Below are 27,165 nucleotides of genomic sequence, written 5' to 3'. Positions count from 1 at the left end.
GACGTTTGGACGTGCAACAGACACCCCTAGCATGAAGCCATTTGGAAAACTGTGGTACAATTTCCTGAGTTAGTGATTACGGAATGAAAGATGCGAGACTGGAAAGAGATGATGGGTTCGTTTTGAGAAGTGTTGCATTTGAGGCATCTGGGCTGCTTTTTAGGATTGGGTTCCCTGCAGAATATATATTCCATAAATATTTTGAAATTTATTATCCAAGCTTGTAAAACCTATCAAACCACCTTACTATTGGATATAATCAAAGTATGAACCACTATTAAATATACATTCTAAATCTAATGAAGACAGCGAAAATACGATTTGCGCGCCCTTGGGAGACGAGGGGGTAATGCTCAACCACAGGCTCCTAGGTCCCTAGTCGTACAATTGCGAAAGAGCGATCTCCCCCTGCTGGTCCTACCTGAGTACTGCAGTGCGAGGAGAGGAAATTTCCTAGGGGCGTGGTAGCTGGTGCATGACGTAGAAACCCGGCGTCCGGACATAGGCGGTTAATGACTGCGTCAGTAGGACGCGCGCCGTGGGAAGCCTGACGAGCCTCATGGCTGCGGGTTGCTCAGAGGCTTCACGGCCAAAGGCGGCCTCGGAAGGGCCGGGGGTGGGACCGGCCGGTGTCTTGCCTTGCCTAGAGCTGCCGACCTATGCGGCCGCTTGTGCGCTGGTGAGCAGCCGCTACTCCTGCCTCGTGGCGGGGCCGCACCGGAGACACATCGCATTGTCGCCGCGCTACCTTAACAGGAAACGCACCGGTATCCGAGAACAGCTGGATGCAGAACTCCTACGTTATTCCGAGAGGTACCAGTGTCTTTGACTTTTCTTTCGCCGAGCGGACACCATAACATAACATTGCCTACCCGCCTTCCTTGGGAGCATGGGAGAGGGCAGCGGGTGGACATATTACTGGCGGAGAAGGGGCAAATGGGAAAGTTAGCCCCGGTCGCCACTAGTTTACCCCCGAGGCATTCTGGAGTTGCACTCCACCTGGAGAGGCCTGTGCCTCCCTGGTCAAGATCTAAACAGGGGTTCGTTTCATAGGCAAGAAAGAAGACGTTAAGGTGACGTGAATTTTGGCAGCGGAAGGGGTGAAGAAGCTACTCCACAATTGGGTTGTAGGGGTAAGAATAGACCCAGGGGTCTGGATACCGGTTAGACTCAGTTCTTTATGTTTTCTCATTTGACAATTAAAGTTTGGAATGCGGCACTTCAAAAGATTCTCTCACTATTTGGAAAACTGTACAAGAAGCATTAGTATAGTCGTTTATTTGTAAACCTCCAGGTGTGGTTTTAGTTGTTTGTTTGGCCCTAGTATTTCCCCTGGGTTCTTTCCTCTTGTACCTTGGATCAGGGATGGGAGAAAAACTATTACTTTGTTTCTTTCTTAAGAGCCTGCTTATTGCTCTTGAAAATGAAAAAGCTCTCTTGTGCATTTAAAGTAAGCTATTAAAAAAAAAAGAAAGCTAGAAAACTCTCAGAATTAGAAGGGTCATGGGGAAGGAGCAGATACACCTTAATATTCTTCTAGACTCCTTGGCTCGAAAGCAAGGGTTCCAAAACTAGGGTGAGTGGATTTCCTATTGCCCTTCAGGAATTTAATGTAACCATGGAAATTGCAGGAGTTACCTGTGTCAGTTTTCTTGGGCAGAGTATCCATAGTTTTTACCGCCTTATCAAGGGATCCTGAACGCTACACACAGGTCTAGAATTTATAGCTCCCTTAAATACCAGCACACATTTATGTGTCTATTTTGTATTCTAGAGACTTGAAATAAAAACAAAGAAAAAACGCTGTTTCAAGGAGCTTTAAACTCTAGTGGAGGTATAAATGTAAGCCGGATAAATCCGCGGCCGTGTTAAAATTCGACAGAAACCTAAATTAAGTTACCATAAGAAGGACTGGTGAATTAGAGCTTAAAAACTTTGAGAGCAGCTTGGTAGGAGGGAGGATACCATTGAGATGATAGCATTCCAAGTAAAAAGAGTGACATAAACAAAAGGGTAGTAGTTGTGAAATAAAATACTTTGAGCAGATAATGAAGTCTATATAACTAAGATTTATACCTGGGGAAAGACACTGGGTGCAGTGGGCAATGGGTCAAAGACAGAGTGGAAGACAATTCAGAGAGGGTGGCCATTTTGCTTTTCGCTTCCTGCCTTTGCCAGGTGTTTTTGGTTTTGTTCGTTGTTTAAGCAGAAAGCGGGGTTAGCACTTATTCCCCTCAACACCCTCCAGCTCTGAAATTTGGCACACTTTTGAGACAGTAGCGTCTGTGATAAAATCAGATTTGCATTTTTAAGAAATAGCACTTAGTAATATTGAAGAAACAGTGGGGTGCAGGAGGAGTGGCCATGTCCCAGGTCTCCTCTGAGTCCCTGGGATAGGCTACCAGGCCAGGGTCCTTGACTTCAGACAGGAAAGAATTCCAGAGCTACCCATAGTAAATGAAAGCAAGTTTATTTAGAGAGATACACACTCCATAGACGGTGTTGGCAGGTGGTCTTTGTAGGCAAGAGGCCTGGGGTGTGGGAGTGGTTAGTTTTTATGGGCTAGGTAACTTCTTAGGCTAAGGAATGAGAGGAATAGTCTATCTTGGAGAAGGGGTGGGGAGTACCAGGGATTGGGACACTACCTACTTTTTGGCCTTTGATGGTTGGCCACAGAACAGTCCAGGAATCTGTGAGTGTGTTGTTTAATATGCTGATGTCTTACAGAGTGTAATGAGGCTCAAGTTCTTCTGGAAATCCATCTGCTGACATACGGACCTAGTAGGTTCGAACCAGTTTTTGTCATGTCCTGTTCTTAATGGTTGTCATTTTAAGGGCTGTTTGTGCCCTGCCCGCTTCCTTTCTGTGTCAGTACCATTAGCTGATGGTTTAGGAAGGGTGAGACAATAAATATAGAGAACAGTGGAGAGATTGTTAACATTGTCCAAGAGAAAAATGAGAGGAGTGATTTGAGAGAATTGAGGATATTCAAGGTGGTCATAAAATCTGGAAACATAGGCAAATGTTTGATCTGTAACCAATTAATGCTTCCACCTGACTGGATAGAGGAGTAGGAGCTATTACACCAGAAAGATGAGGAACTGAATGGATAATGACAATTTCTGTGACTGAATTGGACAGTGTGGCCCTGTAGCTCAGGTTGTACTTTTTTTTTTTTGCTTTTTATGGCCACACCCATGGCGTATAGAGATTCCCAGGCCAGGGGTCTAATCGGAGCTACAGTTGCCAGCCTACACCACAGCTCAGAGCAACGCTGGATCCTTAACCCACTGAGCGAGGCTAGGGATCAATCTCGCAACCTCATGGTTCCTAGTCAGATTTCTTTCTGCTGCGCCACGAAGGGAACTCCCAGGTTGTACTTTGAACTCCCCATTACTTCTGGGGTGTACTAAAAACTCCAGTTTATTTGGTGCAAATCCGATATATATTGAACTATGCATTACTAATGAGGAACAAAACATGGAACATATCAAGACTTGGAATATTGATCCACCACTTACTATATATAGCTTATGTTTTTGGACTTTGGGACCTGTAGAATCAGGACTTGGCTTCTCTTTTGAGAAATGAGGAAAAGGGAAGAATTGAGAGTGACTCTCCTATTAGTGACTAAGTTATTTAAACAGCATTCTCCGTTTGACAGACTGTTCACCTTTTTTTTCCAGTGACAGAATTTTTTTTTTTTTTTAAACAAGTGGCTGCACCTGTGGCACATGGAAGTTCCTGAGCCAGGGGTCGAGCCACAGCCACTGTAGAAGCAATGCCGAGCAGTTATACTGTGAGCCACATGAAAAGTCTGAGAATTTTTTTTAAAGATAATACTATTTCAGTTTTGGAAAGTTTGCTTAGAGAAAGTAACTTGTAAGTTATATCTTTGAAAGGTCATTAGGAAGAAAAAAAATCATAATCCCTTTTTGTATATGACAACTCTTGAGTTATTTGAAGGTGGCAAATATACCACATAGTTCCAGAAAAGTCTTAAGTGTGCATTCTAAGGATCCCTTAAACTTGATTTAATTGTTCTGTAAATATCTCAAGTGAGGCTTCCACTCTGCTTAGTTAGAATAGTTTCCGAAAAAGAAAAAGAGGAAAAGATAAAATGTTGAGCTATCTGTTTTTGTCTGTCAAATGAATTTTATTAAGTTTTATGTTGTGAGTTGCTTTCCCAAAGATATGCTGGATTTACACAAATCCTTTTGGTCATATTCCCTAGTCAGCAAATTAGAGATATTTTGCTACTTTATTGTCATTGAAAACACTCTTTACAGTACTGAAATGAAACTTAAAGATAATATAACCTCCTACACAATTGAAAAAATTCATATAGCTCTCTAATACAGTACAATAAATTGTCTCTCAGTGTGATAAGGCTCAAGCATGGCTACCTGAGAAGAATGGTTAGATGTATCCTGGCCCTTTTACATAGAATCATTGTGAATGTATCAGTTGCAAATGTAGATGGATGCAGGGTTTTGAGTTGAAAACTCATATCACACTTATGGTCTCTGCAGTGTGAAATGCTCTTCTGAAATAATGAGTAATTCCCAGTCAAGTTCCACACAAAAATAGTCTATTCTTGGAGTTCCCGTAGTGGCGCAGTGGTTAACGAATCCGACTAGGAACCATGAGGTTGCGGGTTCGGTCCCTGCCCTTGCTCAGTGGGTTAACGATCCGGCGTTGCCCTGAGCTGTGGTGTAGGTTGCAGACGCGGCTCGGATCCCGAGTTGCTGTGGCTCTGGAGTAGGCCAGTGGCTACAGCTCCGATTCGACCCCTAGCCTGGGAACCTCCATATGCCGCGGAAGCGACCCAAAGAAATAGCAAAAAAAAAAAAAAAAAGACAAAAATACAGACACACACACAAAAAAATAGTCTATTCTTGAATTTCTACAGTAACTGTATTCCTGGAAAATTTAATTTACGTTGAAAGTGTGCAAAGCTGACTTTATATATATTTTAAGTTAGATACTATGATCCACTGCTTATAAACATTTATAAAGTAAGGTTTGTCCCCTCATTTAAATCATGTAGAGCTAGGGATGTGTTGTATTGTATAAGACTATTCTGTATGTGACTGCATGTTTTCCATCCCTGGCCTTTGCAGTGATTGTGAGGACTATAATTAGTCTCAAAAACTCCTAAATGCCCTCTAGGGTACAACTATATTCCCCCCACCTGAGACTTACTCTCAAATTGATGATTAGGGGAAACAAAGTCTTAATTCCATTTTTCTGTCTAATATGGTGGTTGCTTTTTCTTTCATCTTGATTTGTTTCTGTTTTCTGGGCCCCTAATATTATTGTAATGAGTTAATTGTTCCCACTTAGAAAAGCCTCATAATGGAAATTAGTGATTCAAAAAAGAGTTTTGTGGAGCAAGCTCTGAGTTTATGGTTTTCCTAGTTTGGTAATTAATACAGTTCCTTTCCAGCGGTTCTTGGCTGTTTTACTTAAACAGTCGCTACTTGGGATAAATTCTTTGTCTTTTTGTGTATGTGCGTGTGTGTATATTTTTTAGGGCTGTACCTGTGGCACTTGGAAGTTCCCAGGCTAGGGGTTGAATCGGAGCTGCAACTGCAGGCCATAGCCACAGCAGCAGGGGATCTGAGCTGCATCTGGAACCTACACCATAGCTCATGGCTTGCTGACCTACTGAGCAAAGCCAGGGATCCAGCCGGCATCCTCCGGGAGACTAGTCAGTTTCAGTTTCGTTTACACTGTGCTGCAGTGGGAACTCCTGTCTTATTCTTACATGAGCCATTTGAGACCTTTGAGTTCAGCAAACATGTTTTCTGCTTTTAAGGGCCTTAGCATCCTATCTGTAGTCCAAACATGTAAACAGAGATGAGATATGTATGGAGTCTTACAGAAGTAGAGAAGGATGATTTCAGCCTTTACTGGGAGAATCAAGTTTTCTGCAATAGGTAATATCTTTGGCAGTGAAGCAGCCTCCTTAGTAGTTCTAATTCTTTAAGAACTTGGAAATATGGAGTTCTGTCATGGCACAGCAGAAACAAATCTCACTAGGAACCATGAGGTTGTGGGTTTGATCCCTGGCCTCGCTCAGTGGGTTACAGATCCAGCGTTTCCATGAGCTATGGATCTGGCATTGCTGTGGTGTAGGCCAGTGGCTGTGGCTCTGATTAGACCCCTTGCCTGGGAACCTCCATATGCCAAGGGTGTGGCCTTAAAAAGCAAGAAAAAAAAACAAAAAACAAAAAACACCTTGGAAATGACATTTGGATTAGTATTTGCCCCCTGATTCTGTCAACATATGAACCAATCTAAAGTTGTCAGAATCAGTTTTCAGGAAATATATGGTTGTATTCTTAACATTTCCTTGTTCTAGCAACAGTTGCATTTTGGGGATTTTTCTTCATTGAGTCATTGACTTTAATATTCAGAGACTTGAGCTTTAATTCTAATCTTGCATTATGCTATCTGCTGCAGAAAATTGCCTTGATTCAGTACTACTCACAGAAATATACAGGACATTTTTCTTGCCAAATGCCATTTTTTTCTCTCATTCTAGCAGAACTAAAATTCAAATGAGCAAATGGGAAAGAAGGGTCAACTTAACTGATCTTGCATAATTGGATGTTTTGTTTCTGGGTCCCTATCTTGAATAATTATTTTGAATTTAGCCATTATATTGGAACCCTTTGGTGAAATTGGATTACTGAAGTTGTCACAGACTAATCACACATACTGTTTTTGCCATGGTTGATTATATTAGGAGGTTGATTATATTTTGGTCTCAGAATATCTAATCAGTATGATAATGGCCTAGTTTAAGAAAGGATAAAAATATCTCTTTCTTCTTTTTTAAATACAGCCTTTTAGGTGTACCCATTGCCTATGATAACATCAAAGTAGTGGGTGAACTAGGAGATATTTATGATGATCAAGGACACATTCATCTTAACATTGAAGCAGATTTTGTTATTTTCTGCCCTGAACCAGGGCAAAAGCTTATGGTATGTATCTTTTTTTTTCTTTCCAGCTTTCTTTGTATATTTATTTAATTATAAACTTTGGAAAAATTTAATAGACTGTACACTTGGGATTCATGTGGATTGGTATTGTAGGTAACGGAAAATCATTTTAAAAAATAAAAATTACTTCCCATCTGTGCCATATAGGTAACTTTTTTTTAAACTTTTATTGAAATATAGTTGATTCACAATGTTGTGTTAATTTCTGGTATACAGTAAAGTGATGCAGCCATATGATTCTTTTCTATTATAGGATATTACAAGATATTGAATATCGTTCGATGAGCTATACAGTAGATCCTTGTTTATTTTATATATAATAGTTTGTACCTAATAATCCCAAACTTCCCTTTTGTCACTGTAAGTTCGTGTTTTTTATCTATGAGACTATGTTTTGTAAATAAGTTCACTTGAATCATTTTTTTAAAGATATGACCAATTCCATGTTTGTATTTCTCTGATTTAACTTCACTTAGTAAGATAATCTTTAGGTCCATCCATATTGCTGCATATGATATTTCATTCTTTTCATGGCTCAGTAATGTTCTCTTGTGTCTTTGTGTACATGTATGTGCGAATGTGTGTGTTGTTACGACATATATATGACATCTTTTTTATCCATTCATCTGTCAGTGGACATGTCTTGGCTGTTATAAATAATGCTACTGTGAACATAGGAGTGCATTATCTTTTTGAATTAAGATACTCATCTTTTCTGGATATGTGCCCAAGAGTGGAATTACTAGTTTATCTTGCAATTCTATTTTTAGTTTTTTAAGGAGTTTTCATACAGTTTTCCATAGTGACTGCATCAATTTACATTCTTATCAACAGGGTTCCCTTTTCTCCACACAGTGTCACTCATTTAATTGTTTGTACGCCTCTTGGTGATGGTCATTTTGACCAGTATGAAGTGATACCTGATTGTAGTTTTGATTTGCATTTATCTAATAATTAGCAGTGTTGAGCATCTTTTCAGTGTGCCTGTTGGCCATCTATATGTCTTCTTTGGAGAAATATCTTTTAGGTCTTCCGGGTTTTTTTTTTGTTTGTTTTTTATTTTTGCTTTTTAGGGCCAAACCCATGGCATATTGGAAAATTCCAATCTAGGGGTTAAATTGGAGCTGTGGCCAGTGGCCTGTGCCACAGCCACATTAATGCCAGATCTGAGCCACATCTGCATCCTGCACCACAGCTCATAGCAATGCTGGATCCTTAACCCACTGAGTGAGGCCAAGGATTGAACCCATGTCCTCATGGTTACTAGTTGGGTTTGTTACCACTGAGCCACAATGGGAACTCCTCTTCTGGACATTTTTTGATTGGTTTGTTGTTTGTTTGTTTGTTTTATTATTGAGATACATAAGTTGTTTATATATTTATATATTTTGTCCCCTTGTCATTGGGAACATTTGCAAATATTTTCTCCCATTGCATAGATTGTCTTTTCATTTTGTTTACAATTTCCTTTGCTTTGCAAAAGCTTTTAAGTTTGGTTAGGTTCCATTTGTTTTTTTTTTTTTTTTTTTAATTTCCGTTATTTTAGGAGACAGATGCAAAAAGACAGTTGCTGTGGTTTATGTCAAAGAGTGTTCTGCCTATGTTTTTCTATAAGAGTTTTATAGTATTCAGCCTTTAAGTCTTTAATCCATTTTGACTTCACTTTTGTGTGTGGCATTAGAGAATGTTCTCATTTCTTCTTTTACATGTACCTTTCCAGTTTTCCCAGCACCACTTACTGACAAGTCTGTCTTTTCTCCATTGTATCTTGCTTCCTTTGTCATAGATTAATTGGCCATATGTGTGTGGGTTTATTTCTGAGTTTTCTGTCCTGTTCCACTGATCTGTGTGTCTATTTTTGTGCCAGTACCATGATGTTTTGATGACCAGCTTGGTAGTATAGTCTGAAGTCAGGGAGCCTGATTGCTCCACCTCCGTTTTTCTTTTTCAGTATTGCTTTAGCTATCCAGAGTCTTCCATATTTCGATACAAACTTAAATATTTTTTTTCTAATTCTGTGAAAAAATGCCATTGGCAATTTGATAGAGGTTGCATTGAATCTGTAGATCAGCTGGGGAAGTATAGTCATTTTGACAGTACTGATTCTTCCAATCCAAGAACATGGTATATCTTTCCATCTATTAGTGTCATCTTTGATTTCTTTCATCAGCGCCTTACAGTTTTTGGATTATAGGTCTTTTACTTCCTTAGGTAGGTTTATTCCTAGGTATTATGATGCGATGGTAAGTGGGACTGTTGCCTTAATCTCTCTGTTTTTTTGTTTTCACAGTATAGAAATGCACCAGATTTCTGCGTATTAATTTTGTATTTGCAACTAGTAGTTTTCTGGTAGCATCCTTATGATTTTCTATGTATAGTAACATGTCACCTACAAACAGTGACAGTTTTACTTCCTTTTCCAAATTTCGATTACTTCTTTTTCTTCTCTGATTGCTGTGGTTAGGACTTCCAAAACTATGTTAAATAAAAGTGGTGAAAGTTAGCCTCTTTGTCTTGTTTCTGATGTTAGAGGAAAGGCTTTCAGCTTTTCACCATTGAGTATGATAATAACTGTGGGTTTCTCATATATGGCTTATTATTTTGAGATAGGTTCCCTTTATGCCCACTTTCTGGAGAGTTTTTAACATAAATGGATGTTGAATTTTATCAAAAGCTTTTTCTGCATCAATGGAGATAATTATATGGTTTTTATTCTTCAATTTGTTAATGTAGTGTATCACACCGATTGATTTATGGATATTGAAAAATCCTTGCATCCCTGAAGTAAATCACAGTTGATCATGATGTATGATCCTTTTAAGGCATTGTTGGATTTGGTTTGCTTGTATTTTGTTGAGGGTTTTTACATCTTTGTTCACAATGATATTGGCTTATAATTTTCTTTTTTTGTGATATCTTTCTCTGGTTTTGGTGTTAGGGTGATGGTGGATTCATAGAATGAGTTTGGGAGTATTCCTTCCTCTGTAGATTTTTGGAATGGTTTCAGAAGAATAGGTGTTAACTCTTCTCTAAGTGTTTGATAGAATTCCCCTATGAAGCTATCTGGTCCTATACTTTTGTTTCTTGGGAGGTTTTTAAATCACAGATTCAATTTCAGTACTCATGCTTTCTATTTATTCCTGGTTCAGTTTTGGCACATGGACGTTTTCTAAGAATTTGTCCGTTTCTCCTAGGTTGACCATTTTATTGGTACATAGTTGTCGGTTTTTTAAAATCTGTTATTCTTTGTTCAAGAGTTAATTCCAAAATACCATATTGCATTTAGTTGTCATGTCTTCTAAGTCTTTGTCAGTTCATCAGTCTTTTTTTGGTTATCTTGACCTTGAAATATATGAAGAATACAGGTCAGGTGGAATGTCCTTCAGTTTCATTTTGTTTGATGCTTTTTCTCATGAACAGATTGAGGTTGTACATTTTGGCAAGAATAGCAGAAGTGGTGTCACCTTCTCAGTGTACCATGTGAGGGGGCACTAGATGTTGATATTTCTTGCTGCTGGTAACATTAACCTAGATCACTTGGTTAAGGGGATGTCTGCCAGGTTTTGTCTTTGTAATTAATGATATCTTGGGGGTAATACTTTGAGACTATGCAAATGCCCTCTTATGCCCCAGACTTTTAGCTGCTAATTTTAGCATGCATTGGTAGATTTTGTTTATGGCAGTTATTATTGTGTTCCACTGATGATTACTCTATTTGCTTTATCTCTTCTATATTTTCTATTGCTATTAGGGCTGTCTCTTCTTTTTCATTTATGTATTCAATTTTTATAAACCTATGCATTTTTCCTTTATGCCATGGTTATAATCCGATACTTTTTTTTTTTTTTTTTAGTCAAATTGTTCCATTTTTGATGATTAGGAACTTTTTGGCTTAGCTCCTGTACCCTTTTGACATGTACCCATCTAGTTCTGAGTACTTCCTACTTTGTGGCACAAGATGCCTTTCTTTACTTAAAAGGAGAGGCTTTCAGATGCTTTGAAAATGTAGCCCATGTAAGACTCATATCTTTTTAAGTGCTAAAACCAAGAGAATATCATCCTCAAGACTTTGACCAGGAAAAGTTAATGCTGATGGATGTCTTTGCTTCACATTGTACCAAGCACTTAACTGTTTTTAAACTAAAATAGTCATATGAAAGAATCTGAATTTTCCTATATTCCCCACTTTACATAAGGGTGATGGTTTAAGTACCTCATTGTCCCATCATTGAAATAATTCCTGAACTGCATTCTCATCCCTGACTTAGAGTATAACAGCACCCAGTGTGCGGTGATGTGTATTGTGATATATGAAATGAATGAGGAGGATATTATGCACTCGATATTACTCACCAGTACTCATTAGTTCTGCTCGATCTGGGACTGTGGGGCCAAGCCAAAAAAATTGCTGTTTCCAGAAATCTGTTAGGTGGATTTGGTGGCTCTGTTATGTGTTTTAAGAGGATTAGAAAAACACACCCAGTTTGTAGAACACTGACTTCAGTGTAATTTGCCTGTAGTCTCTACCTTGTTTTGGAACAGAAATCAGCAAACTATGGCCTGTGGCCCGAACATGGTCAATAGCCTGTTTTTTTGTTTTTTTTTTGGTTTGTTTTTGTTTTTTTTAATGGTATATAAGCTATTTGCTGCATTCTCAAATGGCTGGATTTCATAGTTATATGAGTCCCTACATAACACCCTCATTTTGTTCCCTGGGTCCTCAAAGCCCATTCTGCACTATCCAGTCTTTTAAGAAAATCTCTCCTAACTTGTTTTCCACAAGTCATTCATCCTTACTTTGCACATGGCTGTTCCCTCTGCCTAAAACACTTTTCTACAGTTTGCCCACTTGACTGATAACCTACTTGTCCTTTAAATCTCAATGCTAAGATTCCCTCTTCTGCAGTCTTTTCCTGACCTACCTGTCAGATACCTGTCTTTTGACTATTACAAATAGTATTACAGAACACCTTTTTTGTGATTCAGGAGCCAGTTGTATGCATCTCTTTCCAGTTACTTATTCAGTGATACCATACTGGCACCTTGAAATTGATTATGGTAGAAGTATTTATACCATGGAAATCGACAAAATCCACAAACCAGTGATTTGATTGTCTCTTTTCCCTACCCTCCAGAGAGCAGGACATTTGACTGTACCTAGCACAACACCGCTTATAACAAAGGTTTTCTTTACTTTGGGTTTTATTATTGTTCTTTTTATTCATCTTTGTGTCCTATAGTGCCTTCTGTGTACTAGGCAAAGCTTGCTCTCTGACCTAATGAGAAACTGAGTGAATGTTGTATACATGAAAAAAGAAAAAAAAAACCAAAAACTTCAGTAGTCATGTCTAGATCCAAGGAATAAGTTAACTTAGGAGCCTGGAATTAATCTAATCAGAGATGTTTGCTTAAAGTGACCATATTTTAGATCCTCAGTAAAAAATGAAGAATAACGAAAGTGAGTAAATAAATAGAGATTGAATAATATAATTTTTCATCTGAAGGCATTTCTAAAAAGTATAAATTCCTTAATGCTGGTAGCATTCTGGAATAAGACTTCATTGGTCCCAGCCTCTTGCTGTTACAGTCGAAGCCAACCATTGGTTTAGATTTGTGCCAAGGGGACCTCCATCTCCCATGTCTACATTTTCTCCATTCTTATATTGATCTCCTCCACCTAATCTCTCCTTCCATTCTTTAATTTAGGTAATAGGTTTGGGGGGAGGGCTGTTGGAGAGAGTCTGTAGTGATACGAACACTGGGAAACTAGATGCATTTCTTCCCTACAACTCTTGGTAGAAACTGGAAAATGAGTGGAGAAAAGGAAGTAAAGGAAGTATGTCTTTGTCACAGTTGAACTTGCAGGACTGTATGTAAACCTAAATTTACATTCTGGGACATATTAACTCAAAAATCTCACTTTTGTGGCCAGTATGATTTGACCAATAAGGACTTGGTACAAAAATAACACACACATACCAGGATGCCTCTAAATTAATCAGGGGCGCTAGGTCCCTTAAGTTTTATCTAAAAGGCTTCTTATCAAGAAAAAAATCAATGTCTATCAAAGGACAAAATGATTCACTACATATCCTAGTCAACTGTTTTCTGGGATTTCTGGTATCCAGGTAACTCTTAAGTTCTCAGATTATGTATGCTCAGTTCTCTAATTTTTTATTTCTGTTTCTCTCAAATAGAACTAAGAAAACATTTCATGAGTGTTACATAGTACATGTATTTTAAAGTAGACAAAGTAGGGCACATAATTTCATGCCTGGAGTCAGAACAGTCCCAATTATCTTTGGTCACAGAGGAGAACCCAAAGGGGAGAGGCTGTTTTTACATAGCCTCTTTCTTCCAAAGGCAGTGGAAGAACTGAAACTGGAAATCAGTCTAAACTCAAGTCTAAATCTTCCAAAAACGTTTCTCACTGTTTTTTGTTTTGTTTTCATTTTATGGCTGTACCAAGGAGTAGGGAGTATAATCCACGTATTTGAGTGGGAATATCTATTACTCAGAATTTTTCTGCATGGGAAATTTGTCTCTTCTCTTTCATTTATTTAGTCACTTCTATCACTATACACTCACAGATTTATTTTATGACCAGTGCAGTGTTATTTTGGTGCTCAAGTTGTGCCAGCTTTGGCCATTGGGAGCTCGCTTAGTTGGCTCCCATGTCTCTTGGATATACTTTATTACCCCCCCATCCAACACTATTGTGTCTTATCTTGTTTCCAGTGTTTTCTTACACTACAAGATCCTTGGCAGTACAAGCTCATCTTGTATATTCCCTGATTCAGTCCTAGAATCAGCCATAGTTTGGGATTTAAATATCAAAATCAATCTTTAGTCAAGAATTCAATGATCTGTGGCCATCTTTTTTTTTTTTTTAATTGAAATATGGTTAGTTTCAGTGTTATGTTGCAAGTGCAAAGTGATTTGGTATACACACAGACACACACACACACATATATATATATACACACATGTATGTATTTTTCAGATTCTTTTGCCTTATAGGTTATTACAAGATAGTATAGCTCAGTATTAGTTTATCTATTTTAAATAGTATATATCCATTAATTCTTTTTCTTTTTTAACTGTTTAGGACCTTGGGATTTTTTTTCATTGGCATATAGTTGACTTACAGTGCCGTTTTAAGTTTCAGGTGTTCATCAAAGTGAATCGTTTATACATATATTCATTCTTTTTTCCATATATGTTATTACAAACTATTGAGTAGATTTCCCTGTACCATATAGTAGGTTCTTGGTAATCATCTCTTTTATGCAGTAGTGTGTATGTTATTCTCACCTCCTAATTTCTCCCTCCCCTCAATGGTTCCACCTATGGTAACCATATGATTGGTTTTGAAATCTGTGACATTCTGTTTTATAAGTAATTTCTTTTGTATCATTTTTGTTAGATTCCACATATAAGTGATATGATATTTGTCTTTCTCTGACTTATTTCACTTAGTATGAATCTTTAGGTCCCCCCATGTTGGTGCAATTGGAATTATTTCTTTTTTATGGCTGAATAATATTGCTTTGTATATATGTACCACATCTTTTTTATCCATTCATCTACGGAGGGACATTTAGGTTCCTTCTTGCCTATTGTAAATAGTGCTGCTGGGGAGTTCCCATCGTGGCACAGTGGTTAACGAATCCAACTAGGAACCATGAGGTTGTGGGTTCGGTCCCTGGCCTTGCTCAGTGGGTTAAGGATCCGGCGTTGCCGTGAGCTGTGGTGTAGGTTGCAGACGCGGCTCGGATCCCGAGTTGCTGTGGCTCTGGCGTAGGCCGGCGGCTACAGCTCCGATTCAACCCCTAGCCTGGGAACCTCCATATGCTGTGGGAGTGGCCCAAAGAAATAGCAAAAAGACAAAAAAAAATAAATAAATAAATGAATTAATTAATTTAAAAAAATAGTGCTGCTATGAACATTAGGGTGCATATTGGTTTTCTCCAGATATATGCCCAGAAGTGGGATTGCTGTATCATATGTTATTTCTATATTTAGTTTTTAAAGGAACCTCCATACTGTCCTCCATAGTGGTTGCAAAAATTTACATCCCCACCAACAGTGTGGGAAGGTTCCCTTTTCTCCACACCCTCTCCAGCATTTATTATTTGTCGGCTTTTTGATGATGGCCATTCTGACTGGTGTGAGGTGATACTTCATTGTAGTTTGATTTGCATTTCTCTGATAATTAGTGATATTGAACATCTTTTCATTTGCTTTTTGGCTGTCTATATGTCTTCTTTAGGAAAATGTTTATTTAGATCTTCTGACCATTTTTTGATTTTTTTGTTTTTTTTGATATAAAGCTCTGTGAGATATTTCTGTATTTTGGAGATTAATCCCCGATTGCTTCATATGAAAATATTTTCTCCCATTCTGTGGTTTCCTTTGCTATGCAAAAACTTTTTAGTTTAATTAGATTCTTTTGGTTTATTTTTGGTTTTATTTTCCTTATTCTAGGAAATAGGTCAAACAGGATATTGCTATGATTTATATCAAAGAGTGTTCTGCCTTTGTTTTCCTCTAGGAGTTTTATAGTATCTGGTCTTAAGTATAGGCCCTTAATCCACTGTCAGTTTATTTTTGTATAGTGTTAGAGATTGTTCTAATTTCATTGTTGTATATGTAGCTGTCCAGTTTCCCCTGTACCACTTATTGATTGATCTATCTTTCCTCCATTGTATGTTCTTGCCTCCTTTGTCATAGAGTAGTTGATTAGGTGCCTGGGTTTATTTCTGGGCTTTCTATCCTGTTCCACTGATCTATGCATGTTTTTTGTGCCAGTTTTTTTTTTTTTGTTTTGCTCTTTTAGGGCCATAGCCATGGCATATGGAAACTCCTAGGATAAGGGTCAAATCAGAGCTGTAGCTTCTGGCCTACACCACAGAAACAGCAATGCCAGATCCAAGCCATGTCTGGGACCTACACCACAGCTTATGGCAATGCCAAGTCCTTTAACCCACTAGTGAGGCCTGGGATCAAACCCGCATCCTTATGGATACTATTTGTGTTTGTTACCACTGAGCCACAATGGGAACTCCCAGTACCATACTATCTTGATTACTGTAGCTTTGTAGTATAGACTGAAGTCTGGGAGCCTGATTCCTCCAGCAACTTTTTTCTTTTTCAGTATTTATTTGGCTCTTTAAGGTCTTTATTGTTTGCAGAAAATTTTAAAATATTTTGTTCTAGTTCTGTGAAGAACATCATTGGAAACCTGATAGGAATTACATTGAATCTATAGATTGACTTGGATAGTATAGTCATTTTGATAATATTGATCCTTCCAGTCCAAGACCGTGGTATATATCTTTCCATCTCTTTGTGTCATTTGATTTCTTTAATCAGTGTCTTATGATTTTCAGAGTACCAGTCTTTTGTCTCTTTAAATAGGTTTATCCCTAAGTATTTTATTCTTTTTGATGTAATAGCAAATGGAATTGTTTGACTAATTTCTCTTTCTGTTCTTTTACTATTAGTGTATATAAATGCAATAGATTTCTGTAGATTAATTATGTGTCCTACAATTTTACCACATTCATTGATGAGCTCTTATACTTTTTTGGCAGCATGTTTAGGATTTTCCAAATATAGTATGTTTTTGTTTGTTTTGCTTTTTAGGGCTGCACTTGCAGCACATGGAAGTTACCAGGCTAGGGGTCAAATCAGAGCCACATCTGCCAGCCACAGCAATACCAGATCTAAGCCGTGTCTGGGAACCCACATGTATCATATCATGTTATCTGCAAACAGTGATAGTTTTACTTCATTTCCAACTTGGATTCCTTTTATTTATTTTTCTTCTCTGATTGCTGTGGCTAGGACTTCCACAACTGTTTAATGACTAACAGTGGTGAAAGTGGACATCTGTGTCTTGTTCCTGATCTTAGAAATGCTTTTGGCTTTTCAGCATTGAGAATGATGCTAGCTGTGGGTTTGTAATATATGGCCTTTATTATGTTGAGATAGCTTCCCTCTATGCCCACTTTCTGGAGAGATTTTTTTTCAAAATTGAGTGAATTTTGTCAAAAGCTTTTTCTACATCGAGATAACTATGTTTTTCATTGTTTGTTAATGTGATTAGTGTGTCACATTGATTTGCAGATATTAAAGAATCTTTGCATCCCTTGAGTAAATCCTACTTGGTCATGGTGTAAGATCCTTTTAATATATTGTTGGATACAGTTTGCTCATGTTTTGTTGAGGATTTTTGCGTCCATGTTCATCTGTGATATTAGCCTATAATTTTCTTTTTTGGTGCTTGTCTGATTTTCTTTGGTATGAGAATGATGGTGGCCTCAGAATGAACTTGGAATGTTTCCTCCTCTGCAGGTTTTTGGAAGAGTTTCAGAAGGATAGGTGTTAACTCTCTTTGGTAGAATTTGCCATCTGCTCCTGGACTTGTTTTTAGGAAGTTTTGAAATAAGTTTCAATTTTAGTACTTGTGATTGGTTCATATTTTACTTCTTGGTTCCGTTTTGTAAAGTTATACTTTGTAAGAATTTGTCCATTTTTTCCAGGTTGTCCATTTTATTGGCATATAGTGTCTATAGTAGTTTCTTCTTTTGCTTCTGTAGTGTCAATTGTAACTTCTTTTTCATTTATTTTATAGATAGGAGTGCTCTCCCTTTTTTTCTTGATGCGTCTGGCTAAAGGTTTATCAATTTTGTTCATCTTTTCAAAGAACCAGCTTTGTTTCATTGATCTTTTTATTTTTTGGGGTTTTTAATGTTCTTTCTCTAGTTGCATTAGGTGCAAGGTTATGATATTTACTTAAGATTTTTCTTTTTTCTGTTCCTCAGCAGTCTTAAGTTCTAAACTCTATCCTGCCAAAACACACTGTCTACAAGAGACCCACTTAGAATAGGGACAAATGCAGACTGAAAGTGAGGGAATGGAAGAAGATACTGCCTGTCCCATCCAATATATTTGTATACCACCAAAAAGATCTTAAGGGGTACAAAAGAAAAAAATTATTTACTTTTAACTTCTCAATTACATACAAATATAGCTTGTTTATAAAGGATTCAAACAGTATAGCAGTATATAAAATAGGAATGGCAAATCCAAATGGTTGTGGGACCAGGTAATGAAAATGAAGGATAGGGGTCTTGGCACCCATACTGTTCTATGGGAATGAAGGTACTGTGGGGCCCAGTTTTTTTATGAGGTGAATATGCAGAAATTGATGTGAGATCTGCTAAAATGTATCCCTTTAAAAGGCAGCCTAACTTGGCCTTCTCCCACCAGCAGCAGTTCTGTGTATGTTCTCATATATATATAAATTTTTTTTTCTTTAAAGAAATGTTTATTGGAAAGTTCCTGTCGTGGCTCAGCAGAAACAAATCTGACTAGTATCCATGAGGACACAGGTTCAATCCCTAGCCTTGCTCAGTGGGTTAAGGATCTGTTGTTGCTGTGAGCTGTGGTATAGGTTAGACTCAGCTGGGATCTGGCAGCAGCTATAGCTGCAATTCGACCCCAAGCTTGGGAACTTCCTTATGCTGTGGGTGCAGCCCTAAAAAAAAAAAAAAAAGACCAAAAAAAACCACACTATTTATTGGAATTGATTAATCCAAAAGGACTGTTAAACTAATGAACTGTTAGTAAAAATATAGGTCATATTTCACTATGCCAAAATTCTAAGGCCCTTCTAATTTAAAAATATTTTTCAGCATCATTTTAAACTTACAGAAATATTACCCTTGCCCTCTCAACTGGGTCCTACAATCATCCTTCTTATTATTAAAATTGGCAGTAGATTTGTACTTAAAAATTGCCAATTGTCATTTGCTTTGTGTAAATTATCATAAATGTAAACATGTTCATGGAAGTAACAGTCAAACTGTACAGTGAAATGAAAAGTTAAATTACCCCTTTTACTCTGTCCACCTAAAGTAAGATCCAGTGCTCAAATGCATTTGACTACTTTTTCAAAATTTTTATTTAATATTTAGATATAAATTACATACCATAATATTGTATGAAATTTAATTTGCATACAGTAAAAATGCACAGATCATGATGTACAGTTCAGGAAATTTTGATAAGTGCATATACCTTTTTGTCTCCTTATTAACCCTCATGCCATTTTCTGGTCAGTCTCAACAACGAGATAAAAATCACCATTCTGGTTTCATTACCATAAATTATTTCATTTGTTCTATAATTCCATAGTAGTGGAATTTTCATTACATACTCTCTGGCCTCCTTTGCTCAATGTGTTTTTGAATTCCATCCATGCTATTATTATGTATATTGGTACTTTTTGCCTTTAAATTGTTCATAGTATTCAAATTATATGAATATGTCACAGTTTAATTATCCTTCTTCATCACTGGACACATGGGTTGTTTCTAGTCTGGAACAAAGCTGTTTTAAACGTATTTGTCCATTTGTCCATTTCTTCTAACTAGAAATTAGAAGTGGTATTTATTGCTAGGTCTACAGGCTAAATGTGTGTTTAAGTTTATGGAAAACTACTGGTAGGCTAATTTCCCCTTCAACATTTCCAGTTGTTCTGCATCCCTGCCATTGTTCGGTTTTGTCAGTCTTTCGATTTTGCTGATGCACCTGTGGTAGTGTTGCGTTATTGTTTTTATTTTTATTTCCTTCATGAGCTCTTTTTCATTGTTTTGTTAGGAAGGACCTGTTCAATTACTTTGCCACCTTTTAATTGGGTTTTTACATTGTTACTAAGCTGTAGTAGTTCTTTATAGTTTTAATGCAAATCCTTTTCAGATAACTGTACTGTGAATATTTTTGACAATCTTACGGTATCTTTGATAAACAGAAGTTTTTATTTTTGATGCAGTCCAATTTATCGTATTATACTTTAATGGTAATTGCTTTCTAGATGCTAAGAAACTTGGTTACCCCTTTGTTGTGAATATATTGTTCTCTAAGATCCTAGAATTTTTACAGCTTTAGCTTTTCTGTTCAGGTCTGTGATCAGTCTTAGTTTTTTGTGTGTAGTGTGAGGAAACACTTCAAATCCATTTTCTTGTCCATGTTCGGTGTTCTACACCCATATGCTGAAAAGACTTTCCTTTCCACGTTTGAGTATTTTTTAAATAAACTTTAATCTGTTATAACAGTTTTAGACTTAGAGAAAAATTGAGTGGAAAGTAGAGTGTTTTCATATACCTCATGTCACTCTCCTCCTCCCCCAAACACAATCATACTGTTTCTATTATTGACATATATACGAATGTTGTACATTTGTTACAATTATTGAGCCAATATTGATACATTATTATCAAATTCTGTAGTTTACAGTAGAGTTCACTGTTTGTATTGTATGTTCTATGGGCTTTGACAAAATTTAAAATGGCAAGTATCCGTTACACTATCCTATAGAATAATTGGTTACTGCTCAAAAAATCCTCTCTGCCCTATTTATTGATCCCTCCCTCCCTTGGAAACCATGGTAACTACTGATAGTTTTTTACTTTCTCCATAGTTTTACCTTTTCCAGAATATCATATAGTGGAATCACACAGTATATAACTGTTTCAGATTGGTTTCTTTCGCTTAGCAATATGTTTCAAGTTCCTTCATGTATTTTCATGGCTTGATCTCTTAATTTCTTTCCATTGCTGAGTAGTACTCCATTGTATAGATGAACCACAGGTTGTCCAGGTCATCCATCCAGAAGGTACTCCTGACTCCTGATAATTACAAAGAAGCTTTATTCAGTCACATGTGGAAGGAGTTGCTAATATTATAACACATTGTGTACATACTATTTATTTTTCTTTAAGTCAGAGTATGTGATTTTTAAAGAAATATTTCAGGTTTTCTTTCATATACCTTATGTATTGATTGTTACGGGAAGAATGGAAAACTAAGTTTCTTGGAAACTTAAAATCATAAAGGAGTTCCCGTCATGGCATAATGAAACAAATCCAAACTAGTAACCATGAGGATGAGGGTTCAATCCCTGGCTTCATTCACTGGGTTGGGGATCCAGTGTTGCCGTGAGCTATGCTGTAGGTTGCAGACGTGGCTCAGATCCTGTGTGGCTGTGGCGAAGGCTGGCACCTGTACCTCCAATTCAACCCCTACCCTTGGGACATGCTATAAGTGCAGCCCTAAAAAGCCAAAAAAAAAAAAAGAAAAAAAAATTCAAGAACATGTTAAAGCTTCTAATGTTGGGATTTAGTCAAAATAACCATGCTCAAGATTTACATATAAAGGGTAAGTTGTCTTCTAATAGATCTGCTTATATATCATGCTAAATTTAATCACTAAGGAATTATTTTTCAAATTTTTTTTTTCTTTTAGCCACAAGTGTGGCATATAAAAGTTCCCGGGCCAGGGATTGAATCTGAGTGGCAGCTGTGGCAAGATCAGATCCTTAATCCACTGTGCTGGGCTGGGGACTGAACCAACCAAGCCAGAGAGACAAGCCAGATTATTAACCCACTGCTCCACAGCAGGAACTCCAGAGAATTCTCTTAATTGTTGAAAAATATGGGAAAATAATGTGGATGCTATTACAAAAAACATATGCTTCCTTCCTTGAGATCTTTTCACATGTAGGTCATAGCAGAGTATTTTCTGCTTGGTTTCAATTTGGTTATAGAATAATCTTCTCAGGGAATCTTGCAGTGGCTGCTTAGTTTGATTTTTTTAGGGGGTTCTAGGGGCAAGTTAGTTGTCTGTCCAGTTAGGCAACTGTTACACATTTCTTATTTATTAAATTTTGAGCTTTCTAAAAACTACAGTGTTCTTAAAGCAGTGTTGTAATATATAACATGTGATAAGTTTTAGTGAGATGAACTTTTTCTATGTTATACTGTTATTTTGGTATTTTCTCTTTGAAGATCTTTTAGAAGCTTGTAAAGTTTGATTTACCTTTTAACTGTGACTCTCTTTTTGATGGAATACTTCTTTTCCCTCCTCCTCAGGGTACAATTAATAAAGTGTCTTCCAGCCATATTGGCTGTTTAGTACATGGGTGCTTCAATGCCTCCATTCCTAAACCCGAGCAGATGCCAGCTGAGCAGTGGCAGACTCTGGAGATAAATGTGGGTGATGAACTAGAATTTGAAGTATTTCGCTTAGACTCAGACGCTGCTGGAGTATTCTGCATTCGTGGGAAAGTAAATGTTTCTAGGTCAGTTCTTAACCACATTATTTTCATCATGTTTCTATTCAATTACGAATTTAGGAAATATCAATCTTTTAAGAGACTTATTTTTAAATTAGAATATTCATACTTTCAAACCATAAAGTCAGTGTAAATAGGAATCAAAAGTGCCATGAGACAGTGCATTAAATATTCTGAAGCTCTACAACCCTAGCTAAATGGTCTATATTTTAATAACTCAATTTTTCTGAGTATTATCTAGTTTGATGTTAATTTTTTAAAAAGTTGACCCCTGAGCTTGAAACTACTCGAAGTGTAGTGATATTACTGCATGACAACTGGCCTACTTTTATTTTTGCACTGTTGAAACGAAAGTAACATTTATTTATTACCATTATTCAGGTAGAGCATTTGATATAAGAATCTCAAACCAGAAATATATAGTAAGAATTATTCTGATTTTAGCCTGGTTTCATGAGAGCCAAGCTTAATAGCAGGGGGGAAGAAACCATTGGGAATACTTTTTGTGTTAGCACCTTTTCTAGAGTCTGCCTTGATAGGTAACAAGAGTATGGGTTGAAGTTTCTAGAATAGCTGTCCAGTAGAACTGTGATGCTGTAAATGTACTGTATTTGTGCAGTGTAGTAGCTTCACTTGGGCAACTGAAATGTGACTAGTGCAGCTGAGGAACTGAATTTTTAAAATTATCTCATTGAAATTACTTAAATTTAAATAGTTTTATTTGGCAAATGCTACTGTAGAGGACTGTAGTTTTATAGAAAGAGGGCTACTTCATTGATACTTGTTTCTATTTTAGTGAAATAAAATAATTCACAATTTGGAGTAATACTGATACAGCATAGGTTAAGAAAAACAAACTATTATTTGAAACAAGGGTTAAGATACTAGATGAGGAGCTCCATTGCTTTGATGGATGCCAGACTGTATTTTTTCCTTATCAAATGTCAGTGGTTTGGCTAGTAAGTATAAAAAGTAAGTATAAAAAGTAAATGTAAGTGGTTTGATTTGGTGATGTTTATTTAGTATTCATTGTTTTCTGAACCAAACTAAAATTTAGAAGCCACCTTTTGACAAAAATTTTATGTCAGTTTTGTGCATTAAACAGTCAGAAAAATACTTGGGAGACAAAAATTGTAACGTTTCAGTGTGCTGAGGGGTACTAGGATTGACTATTTGTGTCACACTCAGGTTATCTTGTACTATTGTCATTATTTAGAAAAAATTTTAGCATGTTCAACTATTACTGATTTTATTTAATGTTCTTGTATTTTTGCGTAATATTCTCTAAATTTTTTAAATTGTTAATTTATAGTTTACAAACCAAATGCCCTGCTATTCCTGAAGTAACAGAAACTGCCACCGAAGAAGCGGCTGTTGAGAAACCTCCAAAGAAGAAAAAGAAAAAGAAGACAGACCCAGAGCCATGTGAAGCAGAAGATGGTACCACAGAGCTAACAGATTTTGTTGATGTTACCATTAAGGAAGAGACAGATAGCCAGATTAATAACATTGTAAACGGTCTCTTGGAGAAAGAGCCAAAGAAGAAAAAGAAAAAGAAGAAAAAGCACCAAGAAGATCAGGACCAGGACCCTGTTTTTCAAGGCAGTGACTCCAGTGGTTACCAAAGTGACCATAAAAAGAAAAAGAAAAAAAGAAAGGAGGCAGAATTTACACCACTTTCGGAACACGCACCTAAAAAGAAAAGGGAAAAGTAACTTTCTTTAGTGATCTCTTAAGTAAGATTTGATTTTTAAAAGATTGGTATACACACTATAGATGACTAAATGTTTTGAATTATAAGAAATGTTTTATATTCCAGTATTTTGCAAAACAGGAAACATCGGATTAGGAGTTGAGTTTTTGGTGCTAAAATGACAAGACCGATTACTAATTTGGGAAATAACTGTTATTAAAGTGCCATTTATTGTATACAGAATAGAATGGTAAGAGCTGCTTTCACTCTCATTCTTCTAAGCATATACATTCTAAAAATGATTTCTACAGTCTAAAAGACTAGTAAAAGGACTTTATAATACAGTGTTAATATAAAGAATGAGTTCTGAGGTTGAGTTTTTGGTGGTTTTCTTTTTATATAGGTTTCATGATAGTACATGCCATGTTATTTTGATTTGTTTACATTTCATCATGTCTACTATAATAATACTGTTGTTTAACTTGGAATGGTTTGCCAAAGCAATTTCTGAAGTTTCCAGAGCCCTTAAGGACCTGGCCACTACTGACTGTGTGATAGGAAACAGTATTCACTCTTCTTCCCTTTGAGGTGCATGGGATGATTTTTTTTTTATCTTAGTCTAAGAGGCTTGTTCACTTGTGCCTCCCCCATTCTGCTTTTGTTTTGTGTTGGAGGAAGGAAAGTCTTAATAAGATAAAATAAATGTGATTCTGACCAGTGGGGTATTTCCCAAGTTACTTTTTAATAATTGAGTTAAGCTGCTAGAAACTGTTGTGAAGAGAAAACAGCTGTTCACTGTGAAAATGTGGAACTATTGGAAAACATGAGTAATGAATTGACAGGCTGGTTCAGGCTGATAATCAATGCAAGGTCATATTCATCCATTTAACTGGTATTTGATCATCTACTAGTGTAAGCACAGTCTACTAAGGTCCTGGAATAGCATGTTTCCCTTATGGAATGTCATAGGAGAAACAGATGCACATATACAATAGAAGAAAATACAGAAATGTAGTAGTTATGGCAAGTGCCATAAAGAAAAAGATTGTCTACTCACTGTTAGTCTCTCACAGCTGCTTTTGTTGCCATTTATCTGGTATCTGACATAGTTCTGGTCTTAACATCATTTAGTTTTTGTTAATGTATAAATTCTACTAGTGGTATATCTTGATCCAAATCTGTAATGATAGAATACAGAATTTGGAGAGTGGCAGTCATTCACAGTGTTTGTCAATTATCAGAAGTGCCAGACAATGGAAATGTGCAGGCTAGTATCGTTCCTTATTAAGTTTCATGTGGGAATTCAGCCCTTGAAATGGGGCTAGTCCAAATTGAAAAGTGGTATTAGTATAAAATACACATCAGGTTTTGAAGCTGTACGAAGAATGTAAAATAGTTCAGTTTTGTATACTGGTGACATTACAATATTTTTAGAATAGTAGGGTAAATAAAATGTTGAAATTGTTTTCAGGTTTTGTTTTTTAAGATTAAAAATGGCATGTGAGGCTCACATTGCCTTTCTTTTGGACTGCACTGGTTTAAAGGAAGGATGAGTTGAAAAAGGTTTAAAATAAGCTATACTGGAGTTCCCGTCGTGGCGCAGTGGTTAACAAATCCAACTAGGAACCATGAGGTTGCGGGTTCGATCCCTGCCCTTGCTCAGTGGGTTAACGATCCGGCGTTGCTGTGAGCTGTGGTGTAGGTTGCAGACGCGGCTCGGATCCCGAGTTGCTATGGCTCTGGCATAGGCCGGTGGCTACAGCTCCGATTCAACCCCTAGCCTGGGAACCTTCATATGCCGCGGGAGCAGCCCAAGAAATAGCAACTATAACAATAACAACAAAAAATAAAATAAAATAAAATAAGCTATACTATATTGTGGGTTTACTATAGTGCCATACCCAGAAAATGTTTTATAAATGCTTCCTTAAAAATTTAAAATTTGAATCCATAATTATAATCATGTCTGACTTAACATGAAAAATTAACTTCTAGTAAGATAATTCTCAGTCTCTCCCAATAAATACCAAGGAAGCTGCCAAATTAATATACTAATTAATGTAATAAAAATACATTGTGACAGCAAAATAAGCAAATTCCCACATTTTGTATTTTTGCTTTAATTGGCTCATCTTTCAATATGGTGTTTTTCAAAATAATTTATATCTAGAGAGAAAAGCATGCGGAACTTCAAACTAGATTCAGTCATGTTTTTTACAATAGCAGTAGCTCTGAAAAGGCAGGTCTGGTCATCTGCATTGCTTAGAATACAGTGACTGTTTTTATCAGATCCAGAAACCTCCAGAAATATCTTCCATGTATTCTTCAAAACATTTCTCACAAGCTCTGCCAATCGACATTTTTCCTTTTCTCAGAATTTGCTAACCCTTACTCTAATCCATTTCCTAGTAATCGTTAATCACTGGAAATAGATGTTTGAAAGGTTTTCTGTTTTCAAAGCAGTTACAGTTTTGTCTCTGAGGTACACAACAAAGTGTAACTCACTAAGTATGAAAGATATGAGCCAAGTGTGGAAACAGTTATGAGTAATGTCACTTTTGCAGGTTGAGGCAGATGGTGATGCTTAAACTGGTTTGCTGGATGTGCAGTAGCATTTTGACCCATGGAGAAGGGAAGGAGGTAGGGCATTCCAGGGAAAGAGCCTAACAGATAGGCTGAAGAAGAAAGGAGTACCAATGCTTATATCAAACAAAATACATTTTAAAACATTAAGGCTATTAGAAGAGACAATTAAGGATATTAACTAATGACCAAGGACAAGCCAAGGAAAAGATACAAAAAGTGTAAAATATGGACACCCAACACAGGAGCATCTCAATATGTAAGGGAAATGTTAACAAATATAAAAAGAGAAATTGGCAGAAATGTAATAGTTTTGGAGACTTTAACACCACATTTACATCCATGGAAAGAACATCCAGACATAAAGTCAGTAAGGAAACAGGCCCAAAATGATTCATTAGACCAAAGGGAATGAACTGATATTAGTAGTACATACAGTCTGAAAGCAGCAGAACACATTCTTTTCAAGTGCACACAGAACATTTTCCAGGAAATCACATCCCAGGCCACAACAAAAAAAGCATCAGTAAATTCATTAAAATTGAAATTTTATGAAGCATCTTTTCCAATCACAATATGAAAATAGAAATCAACTACTACAAAAACCACATATTAAACAAAATTGCTACTAAACCACCAAAGGATTACTATGGTACTCAAATAGGACATTTAAAAACATCCAGACAATTGAAAACAGAAACATGATCATCCAAAACCAATGGGATGCAGCAAAA

At 36.8% G+C, this 27,165-nt stretch overlaps 1 protein-coding gene and 1 long non-coding RNA gene across 2 annotated transcripts in view; one reads left to right on the top strand and one right to left on the bottom strand.

The window, feature by feature from the left end:
• Window positions 528-25,936, top strand: TWISTNB (TWIST neighbor). The gene is given in 4 exon segments (NM_001243956.1): window positions 528-813; window positions 6,854-6,995; window positions 21,953-22,161; window positions 23,468-25,936. Coding segments are annotated over 4 exon segments (1,008 nt in total). The 5' UTR covers window positions 528-559; the 3' UTR covers window positions 23,871-25,936.
• LOC102161480 overlaps window positions 20,347-27,165 on the bottom strand; it is a 30,858-nt gene continuing 24,039 nt past the window's right edge. The window contains exons 2-3 of the long non-coding RNA XR_002335850.1: window positions 24,906-25,026; window positions 20,347-20,710 (exon numbers count right to left, since the gene is read on the bottom strand). This is a non-coding gene — a long non-coding RNA (uncharacterized LOC102161480). The remainder of the gene's footprint in view (window positions 20,711-24,905; window positions 25,027-27,165) is intronic.

Source organism: Sus scrofa, chromosome 9 (assembly GCF_000003025.6).
Source record: "Sus scrofa isolate TJ Tabasco breed Duroc chromosome 9, Sscrofa11.1, whole genome shotgun sequence".
NCBI classification, from domain to species: domain Eukaryota; kingdom Metazoa; phylum Chordata; class Mammalia; order Artiodactyla; family Suidae; genus Sus; species Sus scrofa.
The sequence above is the reverse complement of the archived record's forward strand: the minus strand, read 5'-3'. Positions and strand labels throughout refer to the sequence as shown.